At 42.4% G+C, this 27310-nt stretch overlaps 1 protein-coding gene across 1 annotated transcript in view; it reads left to right on the forward strand.

Moving 5' to 3' along the window:
• CACNA1B (calcium voltage-gated channel subunit alpha1 B) overlaps nucleotides 1-27310 on the forward strand; it is an 856833-nt gene that overhangs the window by 403311 nt on the left and 426212 nt on the right. Inside the window, exon 6 of the mRNA XM_069241492.1 lies at nucleotides 17261-17448. Within this exon, the coding sequence (XP_069097593.1) occupies nucleotides 17261-17448 (188 nt within the window). The remainder of the gene's footprint in view (nucleotides 1-17260; nucleotides 17449-27310) is intronic.

Genomic DNA, 27310 nt, shown 5'->3' on the forward strand with positions numbered 1-27310 from the left:
TTCACCCCTTTAAATTTCCACCAAGTGGATCGGCATGAAACTTGACAGCCCAACATGCAACCAGCTGCCCCAATTGTCTGTTTTTTCTGTGCATATTTGTCAGGCAGCAGTAATGTTATGAGCAAGCCAAAAGCCCACCCTTTCAATATTAAGTAGACTTAACCCTAACTTTGGAGTTTCTCTCACTGTCTTTGCAATAGACTTAATGAGTAGGGCAATGTGCACAAAGAAACCCGGAGACATTTTGATATAGATGGACCAAATTATAGGCAGTAGAGTGGCTTGCAGTATTGGGGGCTTTGAGGACGTATTGCATAATTCATAGGACGTTGTGTAGTGAGGTTATGTGGGCTTGAGATGCATACAGAGTAGTGCATAAGAAGACGGGCTCATCAGTAATCATAAAGACTATGAGGCCTGCAGAACAATGTACAGCAAAGTGTACAAAACAGGACTTGTTCTGTTACAGATTTATAAGTCTATACACACATAGTGGCTCGGTAGTTATTTGGCTTCAGGAATCATTTGTGAGACATTTGCCAAATATGTAACCATTTCCATACAACATTGAACCTTTCTTCCACTTTAGATGTGGCTTGGTTAAGGGGTTCTTCGAAAAAATTACTTTAGGTGGTTGTATATATGAAATCCATTAGCTAATTTTTGCTCTAGTCTTCAGCCCAAAACACAGGAAAGGCCTGCACAAAATCTGGTCTGAAAATAGGCTAAAATGCCATATTGTATTATATTGTAATCGTATTTATATAGCGCTTACTACCCCTGACGAGGCGTCAAAGCGCTTTTCGGTGAGTAGCACGCTACTCTGGAACCCAACAAGAATTAGTGATGGATTAGTATCAGGAAATAATGAGTACAGTTTTAGTATTATTATGAGTTAGTTTGAGCCGCAGATATGAGAGTTTGTTAGTTAGATTGACTGGAGTAATGGAGGGGTGGAGGAGGAAAGAAATCAAGAAGTGTTAATTAGGAGTATATCCTTAATTTACTCAAGCCAAAGGCTTGGGATGAGTAAAGGAGGGTGAAGGAGGGAAGAGTATGTGGAAGGGTTAGGGAGAGCATAGTAGCAGGGTGAGATAAATGCAGGAGAATTTAGTAGCATATACCAGAATATGGCCTGATTTAGAACTTGGCAGATGGAACACTCCGTCACAAACATGGCGGATATCCCGTCCACCATATTACGAGCCCCATAGGATAAAATGGGATTGTGATTTGGCGGAAGGGATATCCATCACATTTGTGACTGAGTATTCCCCCCTCCGCCAAGTTCTAAATCAGACCCTATGTTTTTTGCACAGTTTGGTATAAATCAGTACAGTAGCTTTCAACGTGGATTTAAAAAAGCTGTAATCCACAATTAAAAGGGTAATTTTGTATAAATATATGTATATTTTCACATTCTGCAAGCATCCTGATTGGATATCAATATAAACAGTCTTTCGATCCACATAAATTATGAGCGGATCAGCTCATGTTTGATTAGCAGGGAGCATCTGAAATGTTTTGCTCCTATGTCCTTGTTTTGCTCCTACGGCCCTTTTGAATCTATGAATCTCTCAAGAGGACTAAGGAGCCCTATGATATGAAATATTCTTGGTGCTCTCACATGTAGAGGCCTCATTACGACATAAAGGAACACTCAAGGGGTTGGAAAATGCCATCGCTGTTGTTATGTTTGAGATAATTACTCCACAGGTTATAGAAATTTTAGATACCTAATAACGTTGGCACTGTTTGAGTTAGGACAGTTTTGTCAGACAACTGGTCCTTTCAGATAAGTTTAATTGTTTCAAATTTTATCGAGGCTTGTTGAAAGGGAGACGGGTTGCAAGGGGCCGTGTGTTTTTTACTTGTCATTTTCTCAGTGCAAAGAACAGTAGACTGTCCATGAATCCCAGTTCTTGGAGACAAGGGGGGTGTTGAGGGACTGTAAAAATCACACCTTGACCTCTAACAGGATCGTGGGGGCCTATAAAGGTGCACATTCTGTCTAAAATGTATTTAAAAATCCTGTAGTAGTATTTGTGGGCCTTGCAATTAGGTCAAAGGACGTATCTATCTACGTTGGAGGCCATATTGGAATGACCATGATCCGTCCCATCATGAAATGCTCATGAAAGCAGAGCAAGACGAAGAAGAAGATACTTCTGGCAAGCAGCCCACTTCCAGTAGGTACTTTGGAAAGCCACTCACTTCCTGGACGGATATCTAGAAAGTTGCCAGTTTCCTTGGAAACGTTTCTGGCCTGCTTTCCAAAAGGACAGACCCTGCACTCAAAGCCCACTTGCACGGCAAAAGGCTATGCACAGCAAGCATTTGGAAGACAGGAACTTAGCACAGACTGTGGTCTAATGTTACAGCCTGTGCTTTATTCCTAAACTGCATGGTCAAAGGCCTTATGTAGACGCTCTGGGGGCAGGGAGATTGGGCTTATGGCATGACAGAAGGCATTGTTCCACACCCACCGCCCCAGTGTTCACAGCCATGCACAGTGGCCTCTGGCAGCATGGTAATGCACTGGGTGCCTGCTGCCTACTGTAGGCTCTGGCCAATGTTCTGCATGTTTTCTTGGCATGGGGACTAGGTACAAGGCATAGCTAAAAGTCAATCCTTGGGTCTCACAGCACTTTGCCTACCAAAACCCAAAATATATATGGGCCTATGTATATCATGATAAGAGCAAAGAAATTCGCTAACAAAAAGACCTTGTTTAAGGGAAACCTATGCCTCTTTACTAAGGTCTGAAATAATATCTGTTATAAAAATACATAGGAACTGCAGTAACACACTTCATTGTGGAAGGTTGTTTTGATTATAATCCAACAACTAAACACACTTTCATTCTGTAGTTATGGTTATCTACACTTTCATTACCTGTTTCCAGCATAGATTACATCACATCGGACCTTTGAGATCACCATTAACATTTTTGATCACTGTAACCATTATGGAAAATTGGGTGATTAATGCCCTGCTTTTCCCAGGCCTCCACCCAAACAATTCTGCACATATCCAAAGAATGATCCAATGGTTTCTTCAGCATTGAGGGCTGAGTGCCAGACTTTAATGGAAGGTTTGCACGCAGAGCACACAGTGTGTGGCTACAATATATTCACTTTAGGCTTACGGGTTAACAGGGATGAGGGCAGGACATGATCATAGGAAAGTCTCTGCTACCAGAGCCTACTAGCATTGATAAAGGTCATGTACAACTGGTTGAAAAGGCACATGGACAAGGTGTAGGGCCCAGTGTACGTGGCCACGTTCATTGACTTTAAGAAGCTCCAGAACTAGGCATATAGGGGGTTATTCCAACTTTGGAGGAAGTGGTAATCCGTCCCAAAAGTGACGGTAAAGTGACGGATATACCACCAGCCGTATTACAAGTCCATTATATCCTATGGAACTCGTAATACGGCTGGTGGTAAATCCGCCACATTTGGGACGGATTACCACCTCCTCCAAAGTTGGAATAACCCCCAAAGTGTGGCAAAGTACAATGACCCTTGATCATTGCCTCTGAGCTTAGGAAAGGGCCATGCACTAATACTCCAGCAGACGGGGAGATTGCCAGCATATTATGGCAAATGGTGATGATCAGCATTTACGGCTCCTTATACACAAGCTATGCACAGTGGTTTCTTTGAGTATGGAAACTGCACTCAGATTCTGCTGCAGCACTGGGCAATTCACTACAGATTTATAGGGTTTGGAAATTCAATGCACAGCATAGTCAAAAGTTCTTGGGGCATGGGAACTCGATGCAAGGCATACACAAAAGCCTCACCGTGTGCTCATTTCCAGCTGCGGCCATCAAATGGCCTTGATACGTGCCAGGGAAAATGGTCAAAGGCAACACCTTGCACTCAGATCTTACAGCGTACAGTTAAAGGCCAAGTGCAGCGTCTTCAGGGAGAAGGGTTGTTGAATGCAGGCCCTTGATGAAGGCTGCAGCCTGCTGGGTGCTGTTGAAGGCCATGTCCAATTGGGCCTAGAATAGATGTTGCTGAATGCAAGGCCTAACTTAATGGCCTCAAAAATGGGCTAAAAGAAGGCCCGAAGCTCACTTGCCAAGGCCAAGGGATATGCCATCTTGGTTATTGTGGACAAGGGCATCGAGTGACGGACACTGCTGAAGCTCGCCACCATCAAAGCAGTTCTTCTCACTCAGTGCTGGTCCTGTCTGATGGCAAGCTTCTGCACACCGATCCTGCTGCGTATGGTTGAAGAGGGCACTGAACTCAGCGCTCAGTCCTTTTTAGTACAGGGCCTTAACAAATGTTAATCCGTGTTGCTAGAGTCGGCTTTGTATGGTGGAAGACTGAGCCTCGCCAACTCGGAGGACAAGTGTTCTTTGGAGTGGCATATTTGGAGGGTGGTTTATGTGTCTCTCCCGTTACTTTTGTTGGTGTTTTGTGCTGTTTTATTTATTTTATGTTGCGCTGGATATAGGGAGGGATTTGGTTTTTATGATACCCACAATAATGTGAGAATGAGTGTATTTTTTAACTATTATCAAAACAGTTTTGTATTCCGAGAGTGGAATAAATTCATTTGTAATTTGATACTGAATTTATGTGTAAAGTTATTCTTGAGGCGACCTTCTATATTGCCGTGGTACTGAAGCCATTGGAGTAGATGTGTAATTACCATTGAGGTGGAATATGGATAAACTGGTAAATTAACAACCCAGGGGGAGCTTTGATTCTTCTAAGAATTTAACATCATTGTTGGCGTTTACAATGGTGCAATACGTGATATCAATAATGATATCAGTGATGTCAGTTGTGATTCACTCTGCGGCATCATGTGTGATGTTATGCACAATGATTTCCTTGGGAGTTATGTTAAGGTGGCTAACATTAAGTGGCAATTTTGGGGGTATTTTAGGTTTTGCCCTGCAACTGAAGTTCTTTATAGGTATTTCTCTGGTTGTTTTAATATCTTATTTTTTTGCAATGTAAGTGAAGAACCAGTGCTAACCTTTAACAAAGGTTTTCAATGATTTATTTTTAGTGTTATGGTATACTTTGTCCCCTGTATAACAGGCTCTAGGCACTTCAGCCCAAACCTACTTTCAGTGTTCTTGCACCAAGGGGCTGCTGTACCTGGCCTAAGGGATGAAGCAGCAGTTTCTAGGCACCCTTCATGGGCTTTATCCACACACGCTTCCAATGCCCCCAGAGTCCACAGCCTATGCAGAATGATCTTTGGCCACAATGGGAGGCTTCCATCCACTCCCTTCAAACTGTGCTGTAGTGCCAGAGCCAACTTATATCTGTCTGTAGCAAGTACTGGGTGCAAGGCATGACTTATTCCTAGTTTTGCTTAGTTCCCCTCCCACAGCGCGCTGTGTGCCGGAAGGCCTCTGGAAATGCGGAGTAGGCCTAGGCACAGGGTGCAATGTTCAACCATTACCTGCACTGAATGCCCCTCCTATTATCCAGTGGGTGCAGGGCGAGGCCTTTGGCTATGTACTTCGTACATGCTGAGCAGGTATGTAGCTTAGTCAGTTAGATTTCCCAGCTAAATAAGTTGTGGGCTGCGGGGTGGAGGGGTGTGATGACCAAGGTTTGCAATAGACTGTTTCCATGAAAAAACAGATCATTACTGATTTACATTAGGTGAGCATCTTGCTACAGTGGCACACTGGGTGAAAAACAATGGATTGGAATGCTACTGCGGGAGACTGCCACTGGTTGGACTATTTGCAATCCCATCACCTTTTGGGTGTTTGTTTGCCAGTAATTCCAAAAAGTAGTGAATTTGCACCATTTCAAAGAATACTTCTATAGGTGTAGATTTGCTACTTTTCTGGTAAGGTGGTCACTATATTTTTGTAAGATCTCAATCCAATAAATGAACATTGAAAACTCTTAGTGAAATGGGAACAACAAGGATAAAAACAACACAGACATAGCAGACCTCACTCTGGGCCCTTAGACATAACTACCAAACCAAGAATTTATTTGAGGGGTGCCACACCCCAACATCCCTGCCAAGCTACACCCCTGCCTGGTACTTCTCCCTGGGAACTCATGACTAGAAGAATGCACAACACAATGGAATCGAGTCTTTGCATTGAAAACACTTATTTTAAATGTATTTCTACTGCATGCACTCTTTTTCGTCTCTGCTACAAGAATCCTTGATGATAGAGCTGTCAATCAGTGCATGTGGGCAGAGATCCATGTTTCACAAATCACTTTATCAAGTGAATTATGGCTCCATGTTGTAAGCAGGAGCTGCAAATATAGGAGGAGGGGCAGGAAAATCCGAGCAAGAGCTGAGCCATGGTCTGGCTTGACTCTTAGAGTCTGTGCATGAGCCGAGCCATGAATATATTTGCATGTATATTGTGCAAGAACATAATGTAAAATATGATACAGTCATTTAAAAATTAAAAAAGTGTTTTTCTTTAACCTGCGGAAGTGTTTCACCTTAGTACATCAGATTATATCACTGCATAGACAGAGATTTATTACAGATGAGAGTTTTTAGAAACATACATGGCTAACCCCTGAACAACAAGGCCATTTGTGAACTAAGAGGCGAGTCAACAGTCATGTAAACCCTAAAAGTGATCTAGATTCTTATAGACTCTTATATAAATGGAGCAACAATTCAGTCTACTAAATCATATATAAGAGATGCTTGTACAGCCCACATCTCAAACTCAAGTATTTAAAAATGTTCACATACGGGATAAAGAAAAAGGAGGCTCTGTGAAATAAAATATCTGCCGAGGATCACACAGTTTGGACTATCTGGATAGCCAGTATTAATTACCGGTTATATGATTTCACATTTTGAAATTCAGCAAGGTGGGTCTCTCCCCATTTAGATCAAAGGCCACTGTTTTGTCTTTCATTCTTTGCTCACACGATAACAGCCACACGGAGATAGCAAACCGGACGTAGGGCCCTAGACGCAACACTACCAAGCCAAGAATGCATTAGTTTGGGGGATGTCACACCTCAAACAGCCCACTTCCCCCCGAAGCTCCGCCCCTGATGCAGAGCACGTCCTTTAGCCAGGTGACAGAAGACTGGCTCGCGCGAGCAGCTCCATGCCACTTCACGCCCTCGTTTTTGGATTGAGTAAAACATTCTTATCCATCTACCCTAATTACACCTAACATTTTGTGGCTGTACCTTAGGATTTGTTACATATGCCGCCCTACCTGATGAATTATTGTACTTATTATAGTATCTTGTATATTATGAAACTATGATTAGTTTCTCTGATGCCTTTGATACACAGAACGTTAAACACAACTGAACCCTAAGTTCTATCAGTAGTGAAGTGTTTCTGACGGAGCCCTGGTCAGTTTCACTTGTTACCAAGGTCCCTAGAAGCACAGGGTTGCTCCACTGTAATTAATGTCCAGTATTCACAGGTTAGAGAATTCTGGTGTGCCCAGTATTTACCCGGCACATATTGAGCCCACCAGCTATGATCAACACCCACTCACACTGCCTCTTTATCAGCTGGGCACTGCCTTTGGCCACATTGTGCGGGCACTGGCTGCCTACCATAACTTTCCGGCATCCTCTGCTGTTATACTCCTGTCTCCTGCATCAACTGAACTTACACTTCAGGCATTATTTTTTTGCGTTATGACTTGGCAATAATCCCTAGTGGGAATTTCAATGGAAATGCATAATTTATAACCCAATGATGATTCTGTACGGACCTTTCCAAGATCAAACCTGAGTGGACATCATTTGTTTTTTGAAGATTTCATGCAGATTTGCCATATGTAAACAATCCCAAAAGTGTTTGCTATGCCTCTTACTGTAATGGTTAGTTCAAGCACCAAGTGGTTCTGGGAGGAGAGCATGACCCTGGATGTAGTTAAAACGAGAGCCAAGGTAGACCTCAGTCGTATCATCTCACATTTCAAATTTGCTTCCACAGAAAAAATCCGCATCTTATCTATTAACTGGTTCATAATTCAGCTAAATATTAATGGATGCAGTTTGAGTGAAGATTCACATTCATGCCAAGTTTGGTATAGTTCTGTTGAACAATGTTTGCTATACCAGCGAAAAGAAATTTATATGGAAATTAGCATTGAAATTAAAATGAGGAAGCTCTTTATTGCGCCCACTCACTTTGCCCACCCTTGGATAAGCTTCATGAAATTGAAACAAAGAGTCATTAGTTAAAGGACCAGATTTGCGCACATTTGCCACACCGTACAAAAGGTATTTACAGTCTGAAAATCTATTTTCCTCTGGGGTAAGAATTTAAAAATATATAACAAAAATAACATACATAAAATCATAATATATAGCTCATATGAGAGGCAGTACCTGTGCCTGCATCATCATGGATAGAAAGTGATACATATATGATCCCAGAGGAAGTGTATATCATTGCTGTTCTATTATTAAAGAGCTGTAATACGTATAGCATAATACATAGGACAACACTAGGCCAGCTGTACAATAACAGTTCTACTATGAGTTACGGCTCGCAGGAGGGAAAAGGGGTGGTGCAGCAACAAAAAAAATATAATAAAAAAAAAAAAACTTACCTTACGCACTTCTCTGATCCGTGCCGCTCCTCTCCTCTCTTCCACTGCGGGTACAGGGTCTCAGCCTGCCCTGCATCCAATCCTAATGCTGCTTTCATGCTGCTGGCAGCATGAAAGCAGCGTTAGGTTTGGGCAGAGCGCCCAACTAGGGCGCTCCAAGGCAGACTAAAAGTCTCTGCCTGTTGTCTCCAACCCAGCAACCCGAGACGGAGGGCCAAACATAAATGCGCACTGAGGAGGAGTGCTGTGCACTCCTCCTCTGTTCTCGTCACAGCCCGTGGCCCCACCCCTTTTACAAGAAAACGATAATAAACATGGTTTACAAGAAAACGATAATAAACATAGTTTATTATCGTTTTCTTGTAAAAGTTTTGCAGCAGCTGCTGGTGGCATGGGGGCAGCGCTCCTCTGCCATAGTGGTGGAGCCGTCGCTGTCTACTATGAAAGGGGCAATGATATATGATGACTACTTCATAGGTAGGAAGTAAGCACATATATTATTCTACTGTGAACACACTATGGTATGTACTGAATGTTGTATAGGGAGTGTCTAGGTAGTTCAAAGTTTTACTATTAAACAGACAATGATAGGTATGCTATGATGGGCACAGGGGTGCGAAACAGGGTGCAAATTGAGGGTTCTAACACGGACGACGCAATGGAATAATGCTCACAATGAGGGTGGGCGTGATTTTGTGGGTCTGCACACAGGTCTTTCTACCACTGAGAATCTGGCACTTCCAGAATAAGGTGTTGAATACTCATAAATAGTCTTTGTCCTGCCTCCCAAGAGTGCCCTAATTTCCGATGAAAGCTTTTTAAATAGCGTGATGGAATATGTGGTGTGCTACTCCGATTGTACTTCTGATATGATCGATGTTTTGTGTGCCACTGAGATTATCAGTGAGTTGTGTGTTTGTGGTATTATCATAATATAGCCTGGTTGGGGGTTTTGTCATAATGTTGTGTAACTGTGATAATAATATGGTATATTGTGTACCTGTGATATTGTCATTGTGTTTTTGACAAACCTTAGGTTTGTGTTACAGTGACATTATCAGCATCTTCTGTGACTTTCCCTATATTATCATGCCTTTTGCATGCCTATGACATTATCAATCATAATATTGGGTGATTGTGATGTTACTACAGTATGTTTTTTATATTATTGCTTGGACACTAAAATGTTGCTTGTATGTAATAATATCGTATTGTGTGCTTGTGGTATTATCATGGTATTGTGTGTCTCTGTTATTGGACTGTTACGTGTTTGTTATATCGTGATAACATTATGGGCCTCATTATGACCCTGGCGGTCTAATGGGTGCCAGGGTTGGGGTGGCGATCGTACCGCCGCCAATGCAGTGGTCTGAGCACTATATTACGACCGCAGCAGTAGCACAGCGGTCGGGCCGCCAGCACCGCCAGTTTTTGTCTACACGACGGTCTGGCAGTGTTGGCGGTCCTAAACTGCCAGGGCAGCGCTGCAAGCAGCACCGTCCTGGGGATGACGACCCCCTTCTCCACCTGCGGTTTCATGGTGGTAACCCCGCAATGAAAAGGGTGGCGGAGGCGGGGTGCAGGGTGCCCTGGGGGGGCTCTACACTGTTCATGCACTTGGCGTGGGCAGTGCAGGGGCCCCTCGGCCAGCCCCATCGCAATGTTCACTGTCTGCTTTGCATACACTGAACATTGCAACGGGTGCTGTTGCACCCTATGACCCAACGGGAAACTTGTAATGGCCCTGGCGGGGAGGCAGCTACAGTGGTGGCAACCTCCCCATCGGAACTTTGGCAAATGGGCTTTTCCATCCGCCGAAGTCATAATTAGGGCCTATGTGTATGTGACATTAATCTAGTATTGTGTGTCAATGATATTTTCATGATGCATGTCTATCTCTATGAACATGTTTGTTTGATTTGTATTGGACACAGTGCAGAAATTAATTGCTTCTAGGCCCAGAGGCAATAAGACATACACTGTAAGTAGGATGATACGTAATAACTGAAACATCATACTATACGAGGGAGGGATAAAGAATATACATGAGGGAGGGACAGGTGGAAGTGAGGTAATGCCGCCGACATTGGGCGCTGTAGCGATAGGCAGTCGTGAACTGCCGTGCAATTACTCATTGGTTAATATTGGTCCCTATGGGGTACAATGGCCAATGGGGATCTACGCCGGCAGTGACGGTATGCACCGCCGCAGACGTGACCGCCATTTCCAATCTGATTACTCACTTGGCAAAAATGAAGATAACATAACAATGATGATTTGACAACTTCTCCAATTTGTGAATTCATGCTCAGGTCTACATCCCATATCAAAGTATGTTTTGCAATTTAGTTGTAAGATTTTAAAACAATGTTCATGATTTTATTGAATTAGCAGATAACAAGACACTCCCTATCCTGCCATAAGTACTGCTCTCCACATTTGGCAAAAACAATTTAAATCCACAGTTTGGCCCACAGATTTCCCACACAGGGCACTCCACCATCCTTGCTGATTTCAGGAAGGGGGGGGGGCGCGCAATAATCATAATACAAAAAACGTACCTGCCGCCTCGGTGGTCCGCCGCTCCCGTCGCCTTGGTTCTTCTTGTCTTCTTCCTCTCCTCCTCACCCAACCCCGATGCTTCTCTCATGCTGTTACCCAGAATAAGAGAAGTTGAGGGACTGGCCTGAGCAGGCTGAAATGCTGCTCAAGGAGGGAGTGAGAGGCTGTGCTTGATCTCCACCTGACTGTGCAACACAGCCGGATGGAGAGTTCTAAGAGTGCATGTCAGTTTGGCCGGCCTCAGATGATCGGCCAAACTGACATGCACACTTAGAAGTGCACAAACCACTCCTCCTCAGGCTGCTGACATGGAGGATACTGGCCCTACCCCACCCCAACTAAGCAGAAAAATAAAGTGATAATAAAATACTTTTTTATCACTTTATTTTTCTGCTGTCGGCAGAGGTGCGGCCCCTGCACTCCACATTCCTAGGTGGCCTTGTCCGGTATTCTCACCAAGCCCTCTCCCCAATGCTACTTGGAGTGCCCGTAGAGATCTTCGACATGTACTAAATGGGGCACCTCATAGTAATGTTGACCATATTAATTCAAAGAAGTTGGGATTGCCCCTTATTTTATAATAGGTCTGAGTATTGTCTGCCTGGGAGTGGAAAAGGCGGTCATATGAGCAGAGCAGATCCATTAATAGTTTAGTGTATGTGCTGAAAAGAGGTGGGGTAACCGGGGACCACTGTGTTACCCCACACGTGAGCCTGTGTGCAAAGAAATTTAAATGGCCTAGTCTGACCCTTGGAGATCGTTCGTCCAAGAAGGGCATGAACCATCTGGTAGCCCTAATTATAGGTGTTGCTACCAGTAAAATGAGGTGTTATGATCTACAATGTCTAAAGCTGCTGAACGGTAAAGTAAGTTACTATGTTGAGTGACTAATCTTTAGCCATTTAGAGCAGGTCATCCCATACATTATATCACAGTATAATATATTGAGAGTGCTAAAGGAATAACTGTCAGAGTTTTCTCTGCTTGAAATACTCTGTCCTAGCTCTCCTCTATTGTCCAAGGCCAGGAATTAATGTATAGGAGCCAGAACGCTGCTAAACCTGCAATCTAACTAAGACCCAAATGTCCAGAAATCAATGGATACTGCGCTGATGCACAGGGTGGTAAGTAAAACAGGGAACAAAAAAAGGGAAGAGGGTAAATTTGCTGGGCCCTTAGCAAGTCTCATAGATGACTCCAAATGCAGGGAAAATAGAACCAAGAAAGACATAACTGAGTTAACTAATAGTGAACACAAGTTATGAATGCAGCAAACAGAAATTGAACGATAAACTCTCTGCCCAAAGGCCAGATGAGCATTGCAGTCTGAGGTGGACTTTGGTAGATTTTGAAGATGAACCAAAACTCTGTCCAGAACACAAATCGAGAGGAGGAAATGAGAGAGAGAGCGGAAGAGTACAAGAAAATCAACTCGAAGCCTACTAACAAAGGGAACCGAGTGAGTGTGCAAAACCATGAAAGATGCACAATGCAGTGATGCCATGTACCAACTTTACAACACGTGGGAAAAGGCACGGATATCCAATGTAGCCAGGCAGAGGGATCTTTTCTGTGTGCTCAACAAAACCTATATATGAAACCACCACAAGAAGGTGGGGTAAGGCCTGTGTTCCCAAGCAAGATATTGCAACATAAGATGGCCAAGAGTCAAAACAACGCATCATTGTGTCCATTCTGCACAACGCCTTTCTCTTTCCAATATGGTGACTGTGCATGCGGAATACTATTTTTCTCAGCATGTGCGCAGAACATGCCGAGAGGTAATGCTCAGTTTCCGCAGTCTCCAGCGCCACTAACCTTGTTGAATTCTTCTCCGAGGGAAACCTCTCTGTAAGTAAGATGCGAAACACAGCCAAATGTGATACTGTAATTGAAGCTGAATCCCAGCATATAACAAGATATCTCCTTATTGGAATTAATAATAGAAAATCTTTACTCAATATCTATACTCAATGAGCAATATTTATGTAAGCAATATTTAGGACATGATGTGTATGTCAGACTATATTTCTGAAGTAAAAATTCTGACATACAACGATTATATTGTTGTGTGTTCAGGACTCAATCAGCATTTTGCATGTATTTGATATCAGTGCAATGTTTTCATAGCATTCAATGTCTTTGATATTAAGGTGTAGCATTGTTCTAATTATATAATTGAAAGTCAGTGTGGGTAGGATACTAGCTTTCTAATATTTAGGCCACATCAATCTTAGAGATATTTTTATCTCAGTGTTCTCTGGCGATTTATTAGTAGCAGGGGGGTGGAGAGGGTAATTTGTGTTGGGCATTGTAAATAATGTGCTCTGGGTCAAAAACAGAACTGAAAGAAAGAAAGATGATGAATTGAATGCTAAACAATGCAAGCATTCACCCCCCTGTCCCAAAGATCTGGGTTTAATCCATCGTTATTTTGCCCACAACGCCACCCCAGTTTGGACCCAGTCATATACAAACCAGTCTTGGCCTTGTTCCTCATGGGAACAGTCCAGCCTGAACTGCCAGGCCAGGTCCTCCCTGGACCAGAATCAAGCATCCTGGGACCAGTTTCAGGGTATCACCCATCATCAGCCAGGCTAGCTTGAATCCAGTTGTGCAATGAGCACGGGTTCCTCATGGGAACAGTCCAGCCCAAACTGCCAGGCCAGGTCCTCCCAGGCTTGGAATAAGAGCATCCTGGGACTGGTTTCAGGGTCCCAGGATGCTTCATCAGCCAGTCTAGCTTGAATCCAGTGACTCAGTGAGCATGTGACCCACGTCTGGGCAAATCCTTCCCACTTAGGGCGACAAAAGCAAAAAGAAAAGATGATGGACGGAATGCTGAACAATGCAAACATTCACCCCCAGTCACAAAGATCTTGGTTTAATACATCGTCAAAAACAGAACTGAGCCAGATTGTGTGACTTTACTCATTTACTCCATGAAGAGGCCTCTGTTTTTATTCTTAGACGTCTTTGGAATCTCTTGTTTTTGGGTGTTTCTTGAAGGGAAATTTGCTTGGTGGTACTCTCATGGATGGTTTGGTTTGAGGTTGTTTAAGGGTCCGGGACCCCTGAAGCTTAGCCATTTTTAATTATTTTTCATCATTACTGATCTCCATGAGACTTCATTTGACTCCCCGCATGGGATGGGCTCAAATCCTTAGAGCTAACACACTGAATCCAGCAGGCTGATGATGGATGAGAGTGCTTTCCACAAAGGACTCACTTTGTGGTCTCACGAGTCGGTGCAGTACTGCAAATGTAACTTCCTCATAATAAAAAACACTCTCAGAGATTCAGAGTATTCAGATTAGGTTTTATGTTGCATAACTTGCTATTGGATGAGCGTGAAAAGCTCTCCCCTTGCACACAAACAAAATCTTTTATATTCTTGTGAAAAATTGCCATCTCCTACTTCCCCCTGTCTCCTGATCTTTCTTCTTAAGAAGACCTTTCCCATTTACAGTCTATGTGGATCAGAAGCCTCAATAATGTTAGGAATTGCCTTAAATGTGCAAAGTCTGCAATCATATATTGCTAGAGGTCCACAATTGTAGCACTTGTGTCCTTCGCATTCACATGCTCAGTTTCTCTTCAAGTGTTACAGTAGCTGGAAGAACAAGAATATAGTTGCTTGAGTTAATGCGTGTACAGAGGCACATGTGTGGCGTGGTTTTGCTGCTACAGCAGTTGACACTTAGAACAGAAGTTGAAATATAGTAAACATAGAAATAGCAGTACACATAAAAATCGAATGCTAGATAGCTGTGTGTAGTGCAGTTATTGCCCATGCTGTAGTCCATGTAGACATATCTACATTTTTGCAAATGCTTAGCGTGTTAAGTGATTGGCAGTCCCTCTCTAATGAGGGCCAGACTCTGCACAGACCATGGGCTTTTCCCTACATGGGCTTATGTCATATATATGTAATCTTGGGTTTTGTAGTGATCATGTGGGGTGCTTATAAGGCAGGTTTGATGTGTGTGTCCTGTTTCCAATTGAGGGCCAGCATTGTTTCATGAATCTGCAGCTGTTGGTGTCTGGAAATGTTTCCTAGGAATTTGTGTCTAAGAACAATATTCCAACCGTGATATAGCTAGTACTTTTTCTAGCTACACTCTATGGTGAGGTTGGGAGCATGTTAGTAGTTTGTAGAGCAAGAATAACTGGAAGTTGTTCCCTTTACCACAGCATTCATCTGAGGGGGTCGAAGGATGGTTGAAGACCTTGTTCTTTGATACAGGGGCTGCTACCAGGAGTCGGGGCCATTGGAAATTGATTTTTCTAAATATTAATTCTCACAACACCAGAATGTCTGGTGTGGTGCCATTCACCTGCAAGAGGGGTTTTCACATCCTTTTATAGATTTAGCTCTAGTAACTTAGGGTGTTGGTTTGACTTCCTGTTTTGTGCTTGGGGTCGATGTTGATTGTCAACTACGCACTTCTGAAGCTGCAGCTGGTGTAATTTGTACAGAGGTTAGGGGCTCTCTGTATGTTGAAGATTTGTGATCATGGGTTTGACCCCTGGAGTGCACTGTATGTGACAACTCTCTTAAAAGATTTTCAGGGTGTTACTCTTACCCACTGGATTTAGTTGGTTAGGAAAGACTGGAGTCATTGCCAGCCATGTTTGAGATTCCCACCTACTCTCACTTTTTATTAGGTGGCCACTGTCATCCTATCACCCGAGACAAGGATGCTTGCTGGTTCTCATTGAGGGCGATGGGTAGGTCCTGGCTGAAATATCCTTCTACAGCTTCTTACTCCTTTTTGTTCTGAATGTTGGTATTAAGCCTCGAATTAGGTTTGACACTGCTCATTCTTCTGAAATTAAACTTGTCTTTTTCCTTGGTCTCTCATTTTTTAGAGTGTTACATGTGAATGGGAGCTTTGTGGTTGGTCTGTGGTTGACTAGAACCACTGGTGGATCTGTGGAAGTAGTCTCTCCAGTAATTAATTTGTGTTGGTGTTTGCCGGGGTCCAGCCCCGGCACTTATTTTTAACACCAACACAGTTTTGTTACATTCTACTACACGGTGGCAAAGGCTGAGCACATATGAGTTGTACATGTTAAAAATAATACCACTGCACACAGGATAGCCTTATAGGAGTAGGTGACCTGAAATAGTCCAAATAGTCACAGATGGAGGAGTGATGGTTTACAGGGAGCCCTGATACAAGCATTTTACAGCGTTGACAGGAACAGTGCATGGTGCAAGCTGCAGTGGCCTTCTGAAAAATATATTTTGTCCTGGCACTCATTTGGTCTTTTGCACATTAAGCACTGGGCCGCTCCCATTGTGGACTGATAGTATTTGAAATATTTGAATGTTTTCCTTGATACCAGAAGCTATCAATACCTTTATCAGCAGGCTACATGCTGCGATTGTATTTTTTAATTTCACTCCCCATGTGCTTGAACATTGTGGAAGGGGTTTAAAGAGCGGTGGGAAGGAGTGTAGCATGGACTTGGAGGTGGGGGATAATGCCCTTAAAATTGTGTTTTTCATGGTCTTATGATAACATTCTATGTGTGTGGCATTAATATTGTGTATCTGCAAAAGCATTACATTTGTGTGTGTCTTCGATATGTTTAGGTTGTGTTATATTAATAAATTGTTGCATGTCTGTGATGTTTCCATAAGTCTGTATTACAACAAGAATGTTTTTGTTATGGTAGCGTTGTGTTCTGTATCTTAAATAATCATTGTGTTGTACTTTTGTGATATTAGCAATCGTATTTTTAATATAGGGAGGATGTGATACTACCACGGTCACATTCCTAGGATAAACTGACACATGCAGACATAGCACACTGATTCACAAGCACTTCATACCATAATATTTTGATGTTATTTTGTCATAGGAGTGTGTCTTTGCCTTCATCACAGGTTACAAGACTATGATTTTCCTTCTGTTTTGTGTAGCCATGTTGTTTTCAAACTCTCCCTAAATAATAATGGTTGCTCTACATCAAGTATTAAATACAAATAGTATTTTGTTCCTTAATTACTGTATGGTGGTTGGCTCTTGTTTTCTGGTTTGGAGCCTCCTGCAGGTGGCAGAGTACCATCAATGATGCCATCTTGCCTTAGAAGTCAGTCACAATATGTTTTGCATCTCTCCACAGGTGAAATCGTGGGAGACTTCCCATGCGGAGAAGAAGCCCCTGCCAGGGAATGTGAGAATGGAACCATCTGCAGACAGTACTGGGAAGGCCCCAACTTTGGAATCACCAATTTTGACAACATTCTCTTTGCAATCCTTACTGTTTTTCAGTGCATCACAATGGAGGGCTGGACGGATATCCTTTATAACGTAAGTACCAGATCCATGCACATCTCTTTGTGCTGTTGACCTCTGCAAGATGTTTGAACATCACCTATTGTCTCAAAGCCACCCTAGGGCCTCATAGATATCCCACGTCTTTTCCAAAATTATGCTAGCACCATCACTATCACCATCACTCACTCACTCATATGTCCCTCCAGTGAGTTACAGGCTTCCGCTGAAGTCATCTATGCTACTGATCTGCGTCCTCCTCTTGTGCAAAGTAATAGTATAATCACTCCAGGTAATGTTGACACTAATCTTTTCAGCATTATATTTTGGATGTTGTTGTTAAATCGCTATCCAAGCTTGGCATGCCATTCATACTGCAAGGTTCGGTTGAGTAGAATATTTCAAGCAAATGCAGGACAAGTGCTTACATCAGTTTTGCAACTGCATTTTATTTATATGCTGCTTACTACACCTGATAAGGCGTTGCATGGTACTACAGATAGGATACTTCATTCAAACTCCAGCCAGTTATTTGCATTACCCTAAAGCACATAACGTAACTTACTACCGGCTATGAATTTTGGTTACCTCAAGAGGAATTACACAGTAAATTGTTTGGAGACAAAGACCACGGTTGACAAACAGATTTAACTTACGGATCACTGTTCATGTCATTATGTCAGCATTGCTCTTATAAATGTAGGATTCTGTTGACATGATCCCTGTTGATTCATTTCACATAGGCAGCAGTTAAAATGAAATATTTACAGTCGCGTAGTCCAGTATTGATGAGACTTTTTTGAGTCTTTACATGATCCACAGCAATGCTTGAAAAGAGATTAATGTGATGGGCAGCCCCATTTGGTGTCTTAGTTCCTGAAAATCCTATGCCACTTTTTGTAAAATTATTTAAAAACACATGCTGCTTTTGACATAAGTATTGCACGTAGGCTAAGGTTGTTTTTCTTTCCATAAACCTCAGACTACTGTTGACATGATATCTTTGAGTTCTACACTGATGAGGATGTAAGATACACTAAGAACCTCTTTACCACTAGCCCAGTATTGAACTGATAACACTGCATCTGGTAAATACCGATTCTAAAGAATGCAATATTCACTGAATTTGGTAGTACCCCTCCGTTAGATGCTTGGATTGAGAGCTGACCTTCGGTATTTGAGTTAGCGCTCCCAATTACAACACATTTTTCATTGTTCTGCCCATATTCGCTGTTCACGTCACCAGCTTTTCCCTGCTGAAATATGAATGTAGAAAAACTGCAAAGATGCAGTTTGCTACTTGTAATACTGATTTGGTGCTAAAATCATATTAAATCCCAACAAGGTTGGATAAAGGCTGGAATGAGTTACCTGGTTGTGCCAAATCCGTAGATTGTAGACCTGAAACAACACATTGATTTTACAGCTGGAGAGAGTATGGTCAAGACACTGTCGGCGTAGGTTACAATAGGAAAATAGGATCGTCAGAAAAAGTTTGAGAACTTGAGACTCATTGGTTATGTCATTCACGATATTTTCAAGTCTCTGTGAATGCCTCTTCTGCAAACTTTAACAAAATGCTTACAATCATTTTTTAAGTCATAGACTACAATCAACAGAACCCTGTTGAGTACCACACTAACTGGAGGTCGTCTCTATGTGCACAATGTTATTGTTGGAGACAAAAGTTATGTCATTTTGAGATGGGTGCATTAAGTCCGATAAAGTCCAGGCAATTCCATTGCATCTTACCTAGTTTTAGATTTATGTCCTCATAAAATCCGCCATTAAGAAGAACATGGCTAAAGCAAAATCTTCACATTGTCCATTTTGGCATTTTTTATTTAGCATTAGTTTCCTGCCACAATGAACATATTGTGACAAATTCTTCTACAATTTTTCAATGCCACCCACCTTCTCTTTAGCTTTAAGTACAATTTTGAGCCTTCCCAACATTAACTGAAGCCCTTACCTTGAACCGTCATCAAAATCTAAGCCATCTCTACCCCTAAATTAAACATTAAGTTAACCCGTAGCCTACCAGTCACTATCTAACGTACCTTATTTATAACCATAAGCATAACTAACACATGTGTTTACCTTGTAGCGATCCTCGTGCTTAACTTGATTCTTGCTCAACCCATAAAAAGGCTACACCACACCATAACTACAAAGAAAATAGCCCTTGGGCCTTAATGCCCAAAGCAATCATGACAATGGCTCCTGGGTCGTTTCTTTGTACTGTCTTTTAATTGTACCGCATTCTCTTTAACTAGGGTACCGATTTCTGGGCTAGCTATCATACTTAATCATAAATTCTAAAATTCCTAGGTAGATTTCGACCTTAAGCATAAATTCCTAGGTAGATTTCGACCTTAAGCATGACGTTGCTGCTTTTATGATTCCTAGACTCGCCTTTGACCATATTCAGACTTGGGTGTAATTTTTGTGAGACATAGGCATGGTGGTAACATCATACGGTATTAAAGACTGCTGTGATTGACTATTACTCTTGTTAAATGCCCTCTTCCCAAGTTATTGGCCTGAGCCACCTCTATATAGTATAAACAAAGTTTAAGCACTGATCCAGCACACTGGATGAATTTACTTAAAATAAATACCAAAGAAGCAGTTCCTTATATGTCTGTCACACACATACATTCATTTTTCCGGTCAGTTGTGTAATTGAACTGGTAATAAAGCCATCCCTGTGCTCAATAGTCAGTGTTAGCCAACAAGTGTCTTAACAGAAGTGAATACATCGATGTATTTCTCTATAGTGATTTGATGTTACAGCCAGGAGAGCACCGACTAAAGGACATGTAGCCAAAGCCCTGCTGAATGTGCTTGGCTTACTACATCATATTATAGGGTTTGCTGAGTGCTATACGGTTACAGTGAACAATGCATAGATGTATACATGGCTGGTGATAGTAGTATAGACGAGATAAAGGGAGAGGAAGTCAGTAATGAAGGTGCACCAGCTATAATTCAGGGACAAATGACCTCTGGAAGAGGAGCACGTAGTCTTCTTTTAAACATCATGGGGAGAATCCCAAAGGAGTGTATTGTCTAGGTAATATGTTCGCCCACCAAACCTTGGCTTTTGGTTCTGGAAATAAGAAGGGTGTGACCCTAGGATTATGTCGCAGTTCTGTTCTGAAGGTGTTTGTGCTCTATGTTGCACACGGCACGTTAGGAGTTGCACCTGGATGTGCCAGTGACATCACTTCACCTTTATGTGTCTCACCTGAAGTTTAGCACCTTACTATATGCCTGTTTAAATCATTACACAAGCAGAAAGGGCCAATTCACAAAAGCTGGACATCTTAAAGTGCGTACGTCCACACAGTTTAGAGGCTTACAACTATTTGTCTGACTCACAGAACTCCGAATCCTATCTTTAGGTACCTACGAATTTCAGAAACTTTCACTTAAATGTATACTTTTCGCGTATGGTTCTGGTAGGCTTCTATTTTTCTTAGCCCTATGCGTGTGGATTATCTACATTACAGAGAATACCATGGGTTGAGTTAAGACTTTCCAGAGGTTTGGAAAATATGCTTTTTCCTGTTTTATTTTCATGAAAATATATTCTTCATGAAAAAGTCAATTGATTTCCACCACCGATTGTGGAAATAGGCCTCTTTTTCCATGACAGCAAGGAATGGAACACACTTATCAGTACCATTGTCTATTTGGAGGCCATGTTAGGTGTGGGTATATTAATGTGTGTTGTATTGAAGAAGGCATGAGTTGGTTGCTGTCCACTCCTAAGCAACCTTTTGCATTTGCCTTCATTCAGAATGACTTGTAGCAGACCCTGGATCTCAAGCCACAAGGCGTACCAGTGGTTTAATGTTTGTGACATCTGTAAAGTGCGAGGACTCTTGAGATGTGACGCTTCCACTCGTAAAGGGTGAAGTTGACTGCTCTTCTTGAAAAGGTGAACAGAGGTTGCATACACTCCTGGAGAAGCCATGGAAGACCAAGCACCTTTCTTAAGTTTCAGGGATCAGGGAATGCTTACTACTCTCTTCCTCCAGCTTATTTCAACGGATCCTAATCAGTGTCTCGACCTTTTTCATTGTGCTGCTGCACACAATAGGTCTGTCCCCTCCTGGTACTACTTGACTCTTTTAGGTAATCAAATTCCTGCAGATTGAGACACATTCTCATGACTTTATTTTGTAGAGTTTGCAGCCTGTCAGTAAGATTTGTTTTGTAGTCCAATTTAGAATATGCTACGTTAGTGCATGTGTGCCATTACCAGGCTACTTCAATCAGTTTTAATTTGCATGAGGATTTTCAGGAAATGGGTGGTGGCAAATTGACTCCCTACTACAAGGTGCAGCTTTGTAATGCAAGAGCTGCATTGAAAATGATTGTGATTCTTGAGTTAACGTAGATGGCAGAAAGAAAACATTTCACTTACTTTTGTAAGATGTGTAAAAAAAAAAAAACGATTCGATAGTAGGGATGATTTATTTAGTCCTTGATGATTGAAAGACAATGTTTGACTTTTCAAAACAGAATTGTATGTTTGAGGAAGTTGGTTTTACCCTCCAGATGCAAATGCTTCTCTGTTTTCAAAAACACACAAATTCTGCATAATACCCGGAGTAAGCGCTGCTTAAGAATTCTAGGCAAACACTAAGTTTCGGGTACTTCTATTCCGTTTAGTAGTAGCCATCTTTATTCAGAACATTTGCTATAAAACCATCCCACAAAAAGATGACAGGTGAATGAAAATGAGGACAAGAGAGGCAAAAAAGGCAAGAATTAAGGTGAATAAAGTAATATCTATTTGGGGTGATACAGAAATATCTAGCAGACAAAGGGTCGAGGGGAGGAATAGTTTGTCTAACTGAGCGGAACAAAGTCCAATATTCCTATCAGGGGGTTACAGCAGATCGCTTCCTGGCAGTCCATGGATTTATCCCCAAGGTGTGATCTTTCTGATGGATGGAGTGGTGAGTCGGGCTAGGTCAAGATTTGTTTTGGGATAGATCTGCACTGTACTTTAGCTGGCTCCAAGAGGGTTGCTGTGTTCGGCCTGTCACATCTCTGGGGTCCAAGTGACGTAGCGCTTCTTGGATGGGATGACTATCAGCCCAATAGATTTATGTCTGGGCATGGTGCCCAGGGGACACAGCGGGAGAGAAGAAAACTCAGAAGTGCTCAGCTCTCTCCCTCACCCCAGGCATCCTGTACTGTAGTCTATAACATCCTGTAGTCTTAACGACCTGCATGGATCCCTACTATCTGCAGTTACAGTATTGGTAGCGGAGTCCATTTTGAGTGATTCATCGGTGACACCTGTATGAGGTCATGTTCCATTAGTTAGGCGTCAGCTCCACGCCACAGTCTAGCTCCACGCACTTCTACAGTCTTGCAAATGCAAACAATACAGATTCGAATCCTCTTTTGAGAGTAGCGGCCTGTTGTTTTTTACAATGGTGATGACTGTCTGTAACTACATTATCTGAAGCAAAATATTAGGGAAGAACAAATGGCACAGGTATTGGGTTTAATCATTTGTGTTAATTTTTTGTAAATATAATTGTAAACAGTTCATATTTCATGCTTGCACTGCACAGTTTCCGCATTTACTTTGGTAACGTGTGTCTGACATGCCATGCAAATAAGACTCATCGGATTAGTTACCTTTAATTCAATTACTTAAGCACTATACATTTATTTTCATTGTGTTCTGGTGGGACTTAGGGCCAGATGTACCAAGAAGGCCTTTTGCGAGTCGGAAATAGTGATTTTTAAGAAATCGCTATTTCTGATTCGCAAAATGCAATGTATCACATTTGCGATTCGGTAATAGCGATTTCTGAAAAATCACAAATGCTATTACCGAATCGCAAATTGCGATAACGGCCCCATTCGCACCTATGGGCCTGTAGGCCCATATTTGCGATTTTTTTGCATTTCCAAAATTGCGATTTATTAATTGGAAATTGCAATTTTGGAAATGCAAAAGCCCAGGGTGCTGGGGGCCTAAGGCCCCCTCTGCTGCACCCCAAAATGTTTTTTAGAACATGTAAGGTGCACACATGCCAAAAGGACATGTGTGCTTTACATGTACATTTTAAAAATGCATTTTAAATGCATTTTTTAAATTTGCACATGGTTACCACCAAGTTCAACTTGGTAAATAGCGATTCCTTAATGCCCAATTCGCATTAAGGAATTGCTTCTTACATGTGCATAGGAATCGCAAATAAGGAATCCTTATTTGCGATTTCTTATTTAGAGAGTCGCAATTTGCGACTCTCTAAATAGGGTCGCAATTTTAAGGAATCGCTATTTTAGCGATTCCTTAAAATTGCTTTCAGAATGCCTTTAATACATTCTGAAATGGCTTTTTGCATTCACAAACGGGCATTCGCACCGTTTGCGAATGCAAAAAGCTTTGATACATCTGGCCCTTAGTCTGGTTCGATTGCTAATTTTTTCCCATTCATCGAATTAATGATTAAACTGGTAATTTATTAACTGTGGTTGGGCATCTAGACCTCTGGGACACACCCTCTTGGTGAACCACCTCAGATATCTGAAGTTCTCTCAGTTCGGCATAGATTTCATATCTACAGTTCTCTGGCAGACGCAAAGGAGTTCTTTCGCTAACAGTGGTCATTGTTGACCAGTTTGCCACGTCATGGTGGCATGATGTGGTGATGGCAATATTTTTTGTTTTTCAAGACAAACCCCTCCAAAAAGGGATTTGCTTTGGGGTAAAAACTCAGTGCCCCTGAGATCCTGGAAGTTTTTTCCAAGTGCACTGGGGACAGTGTTGTGTTTTTCCTGTCCAGGGCAGCAAAGTTTAGATTCCTAATTTGCACTGTGAATCATTAGAATTCACTTAATCTTTAGGCTTTTTTCATACATGCTATCGTATGATTCTCTACTTGGAAGTTGAAAAAATGTGTTGTTTTCTATGCGACACTGCTAGTTTCTCCATGTGGGCACTTTGCTGTTTACCTTGTTTACTTTGGTCAACCAAAGTAATCACAGAATTACGGAGGCGCAGTGCTTAATTTGTAACAGAATTAGTGCCAGGACCTTCGTCAGTAGGCCACTACTGCGTGCAGCACCCATTGCCCTCACTGGTGCTGCCGATGACGGCAACAACACGAATACTAACCCTCACACGAATACTAACCCTCACACAAATACTATCCCTCACAAGAATACTAACCCTCACAAGAATACTAACCCACACACGAATACTAACCCTCACAAGAATACTAACCCTCACACGAATACTAACCCTCACAAGAATACTAACCCTCACACGAATACTAACCCTCACACGAATACTAACCCTCACACTCCTACAAATAGGACAATTCAGACTATTCCAGGCCCCAAAGCTATAAGAATGAATTAGACAGCAAGTATTAATCATTTTAAATGTGCATTGAATTAATAAAAACAGTTATTGTGCTCATCTTTAAATTTTATAAACAGTGCTACCATATGGCAGACTGTCATAAGTGCCTGTGTTGGCAATTAAATGTCGATGCCGAGCATTGGAAACCACTGGCTCAAATTAAGCACTGCTGAGGCATAAAGTCAGACCATGAGTGTTGTCAATTTTGTGCCTAGTAGAGTTCAAACAATGTGAACCATGATTGGCAGGGCCACGGGAAACAGAATCAGTGGGGAAAAGCTTGGGCCAACAGAACTTGTCGAGAGAGCTACTTTGACTGTCTGGTAGATTCATCCCGGCCATTCAGTGTTCAGGTGACTCTATTGAGAAAGCACAGCATTCAGGTGTTGTCTTCTTGAGCCTGATGTTGCTAGCGTGCATTCCTTTTTAAGATGTTGAGGGCTAGATGACTTTTGGAAAATAGGGGTTTCATTTTGCAGAAAAAAAGAGTACGCCAATGGTGGACTCTGAAGATCATGTTCATTGTCTTGTGCTTGCCTTTGTCTCTCAGTGTGAGGTATTAGCTCAGAGGTTGTGGTGGCCACTAAGTGCAAGTGCACGTGTTCCATTCATGTCAATGACTTGCATCTCTTTGAAGTGTCCTGTCTGCAGGCTCAAGCATATGGTGGTCTCAACAGCTGTCCAGTGTAGCATGAAAGTACGTTTAGATGCTTGAAGAGGATAGGATGCGGCTGATGCCCTCAGGTTGGTAGATGGGCATGTTATCCAATGAATTGACCTAGTGTGAACTCATATTGATATAAAGTAATTAACCACATCCTGTAAAATCAGCTTCCATCACTTAGCTAGGTCCGACCTGCCATAAGCCAGTGCTTAGTTTTGTTTTTGTAGATGTTTCCAGGCTATTGAGAAGCTTCTCTGGTATGTATTTTCTGGAATGAGTGTGTCTTCATTAGATCTCCGCTGTCCAGCTTTAGGTGAGCGGATCGGGTTTGACCGACTCATCCCCGCTACAATCCCTTCCAGAAGACCAGCATTTAAACTCAAGTGCTGCGGTCCGGATTTGCCTTTCTTGAATAGGCGATGCATTAGCTTAATCTGATTTCTGCAATGCTGATTGATCCATCCGGTAGGGGAAAAGGACCCTGTCAGTCATTAGCTTTGGCAGCGGCGAGCTCTTCACAGGCTGCCTGGTCCTCCCTGTCACGTGGTCTGGCTGGCAGGGCGTCCTGCACATCCCCAAAGGTTTCATCGATTACCTTTGCTGCTTCCACTAAAGAATGCTGCTGCACGTGTGAAGTATTAAGTGGCCACATACGCGGCGCAATGCTCTTTCATAATGTTCCAGACTCCCCTGTTATCATAAGAGCTGTCAGACTTGTTACCACCACCAGGGGTCCAGGTGTTTGCCCTTCGCAAAGGTAACAACTTTTTTTTTTTGTGCACTGTTCGAACAATTTCACCATCTAGCAAGATAAAATCTTCCCTATAATTGAACCTGCCAAGCTAGAAAATGTGTGCACATTTTTTCTCTGCCAATGTACCTTTTCCTAGGCTTTTCCAATCAGAGTGTCAAATGCTTCCAGAATGTTTCTGGTACGTTAACCTTTTGCTGATCGTTTCCATCGGGACATACATACTTGACACTCTTTGTTGGTGTAAAAGGTCATTTATTTTAGGACAGGGTTTAAACACAAACATTACTTAAACATTTAACTGTATATCTTCTTTTAAAAGCAGACCTTAACTTTTAGAATTCCTTTGCCTTCATTCTCTCCTCAAATATCTCCCTTCAATTTTCCTACCGTATACGCTCCCCTATTCCTCCCATGCCTTCCTTGCTTGTAGCCTACCCCTCCCCGCTCTGATCCTTCACCTCCTTGTTTTTCCCCCTGGAAGGGTGGACATGCCCGCATCTGGCTCTCCACCTCCCCCATCTCCTGCTACCTCTCTCAACTCACCTGCCCTAAATGACTGATTAACCGAACCTACCTACCTACCTTCCTGCCTAAATATCCTCTACTCCACCTGCTATTCCTACGCTGGGTGGGTGGGTGATCACAATAAAACTTCCCTCCACTAACTAAGTCAGCTCGGAGAAAGAGGCCGACCCCACCCTCCACCCCCCTTATAAACCCCTAACTAAACCCTCCCCAACTTACCTGTCCACCAATAGGGCGCCTCGGCGCCACTTTCTCTGTCCCGAATGCACCTGCGGAGAGACTAGACCGAGTCTCTCTCTCCACGGGCCCCTTCATTCACAACGGCGTCGCACGGCCAAACACCAGTATTAAGTGTATATAATGTAGAACCATTTTGTTACTGGTAACCATGGTTACCTTCAACACTCACTATTCACACAAGTCAGAACATTCACCTGAAAGTGGAGAAGTAAAACAATTGAAAAGTTTCCCATCGACCTTCGTAAAGGTGCCAAAAAACTTTGCACACCCCTTAGTGCTATGCCTCTTCCACCCCCCAGCCTATTAATCA

Source organism: Pleurodeles waltl, chromosome 6 (assembly GCF_031143425.1).
Source record: "Pleurodeles waltl isolate 20211129_DDA chromosome 6, aPleWal1.hap1.20221129, whole genome shotgun sequence".
In the NCBI taxonomy this organism is placed as follows: domain Eukaryota; kingdom Metazoa; phylum Chordata; class Amphibia; order Caudata; family Salamandridae; genus Pleurodeles; species Pleurodeles waltl.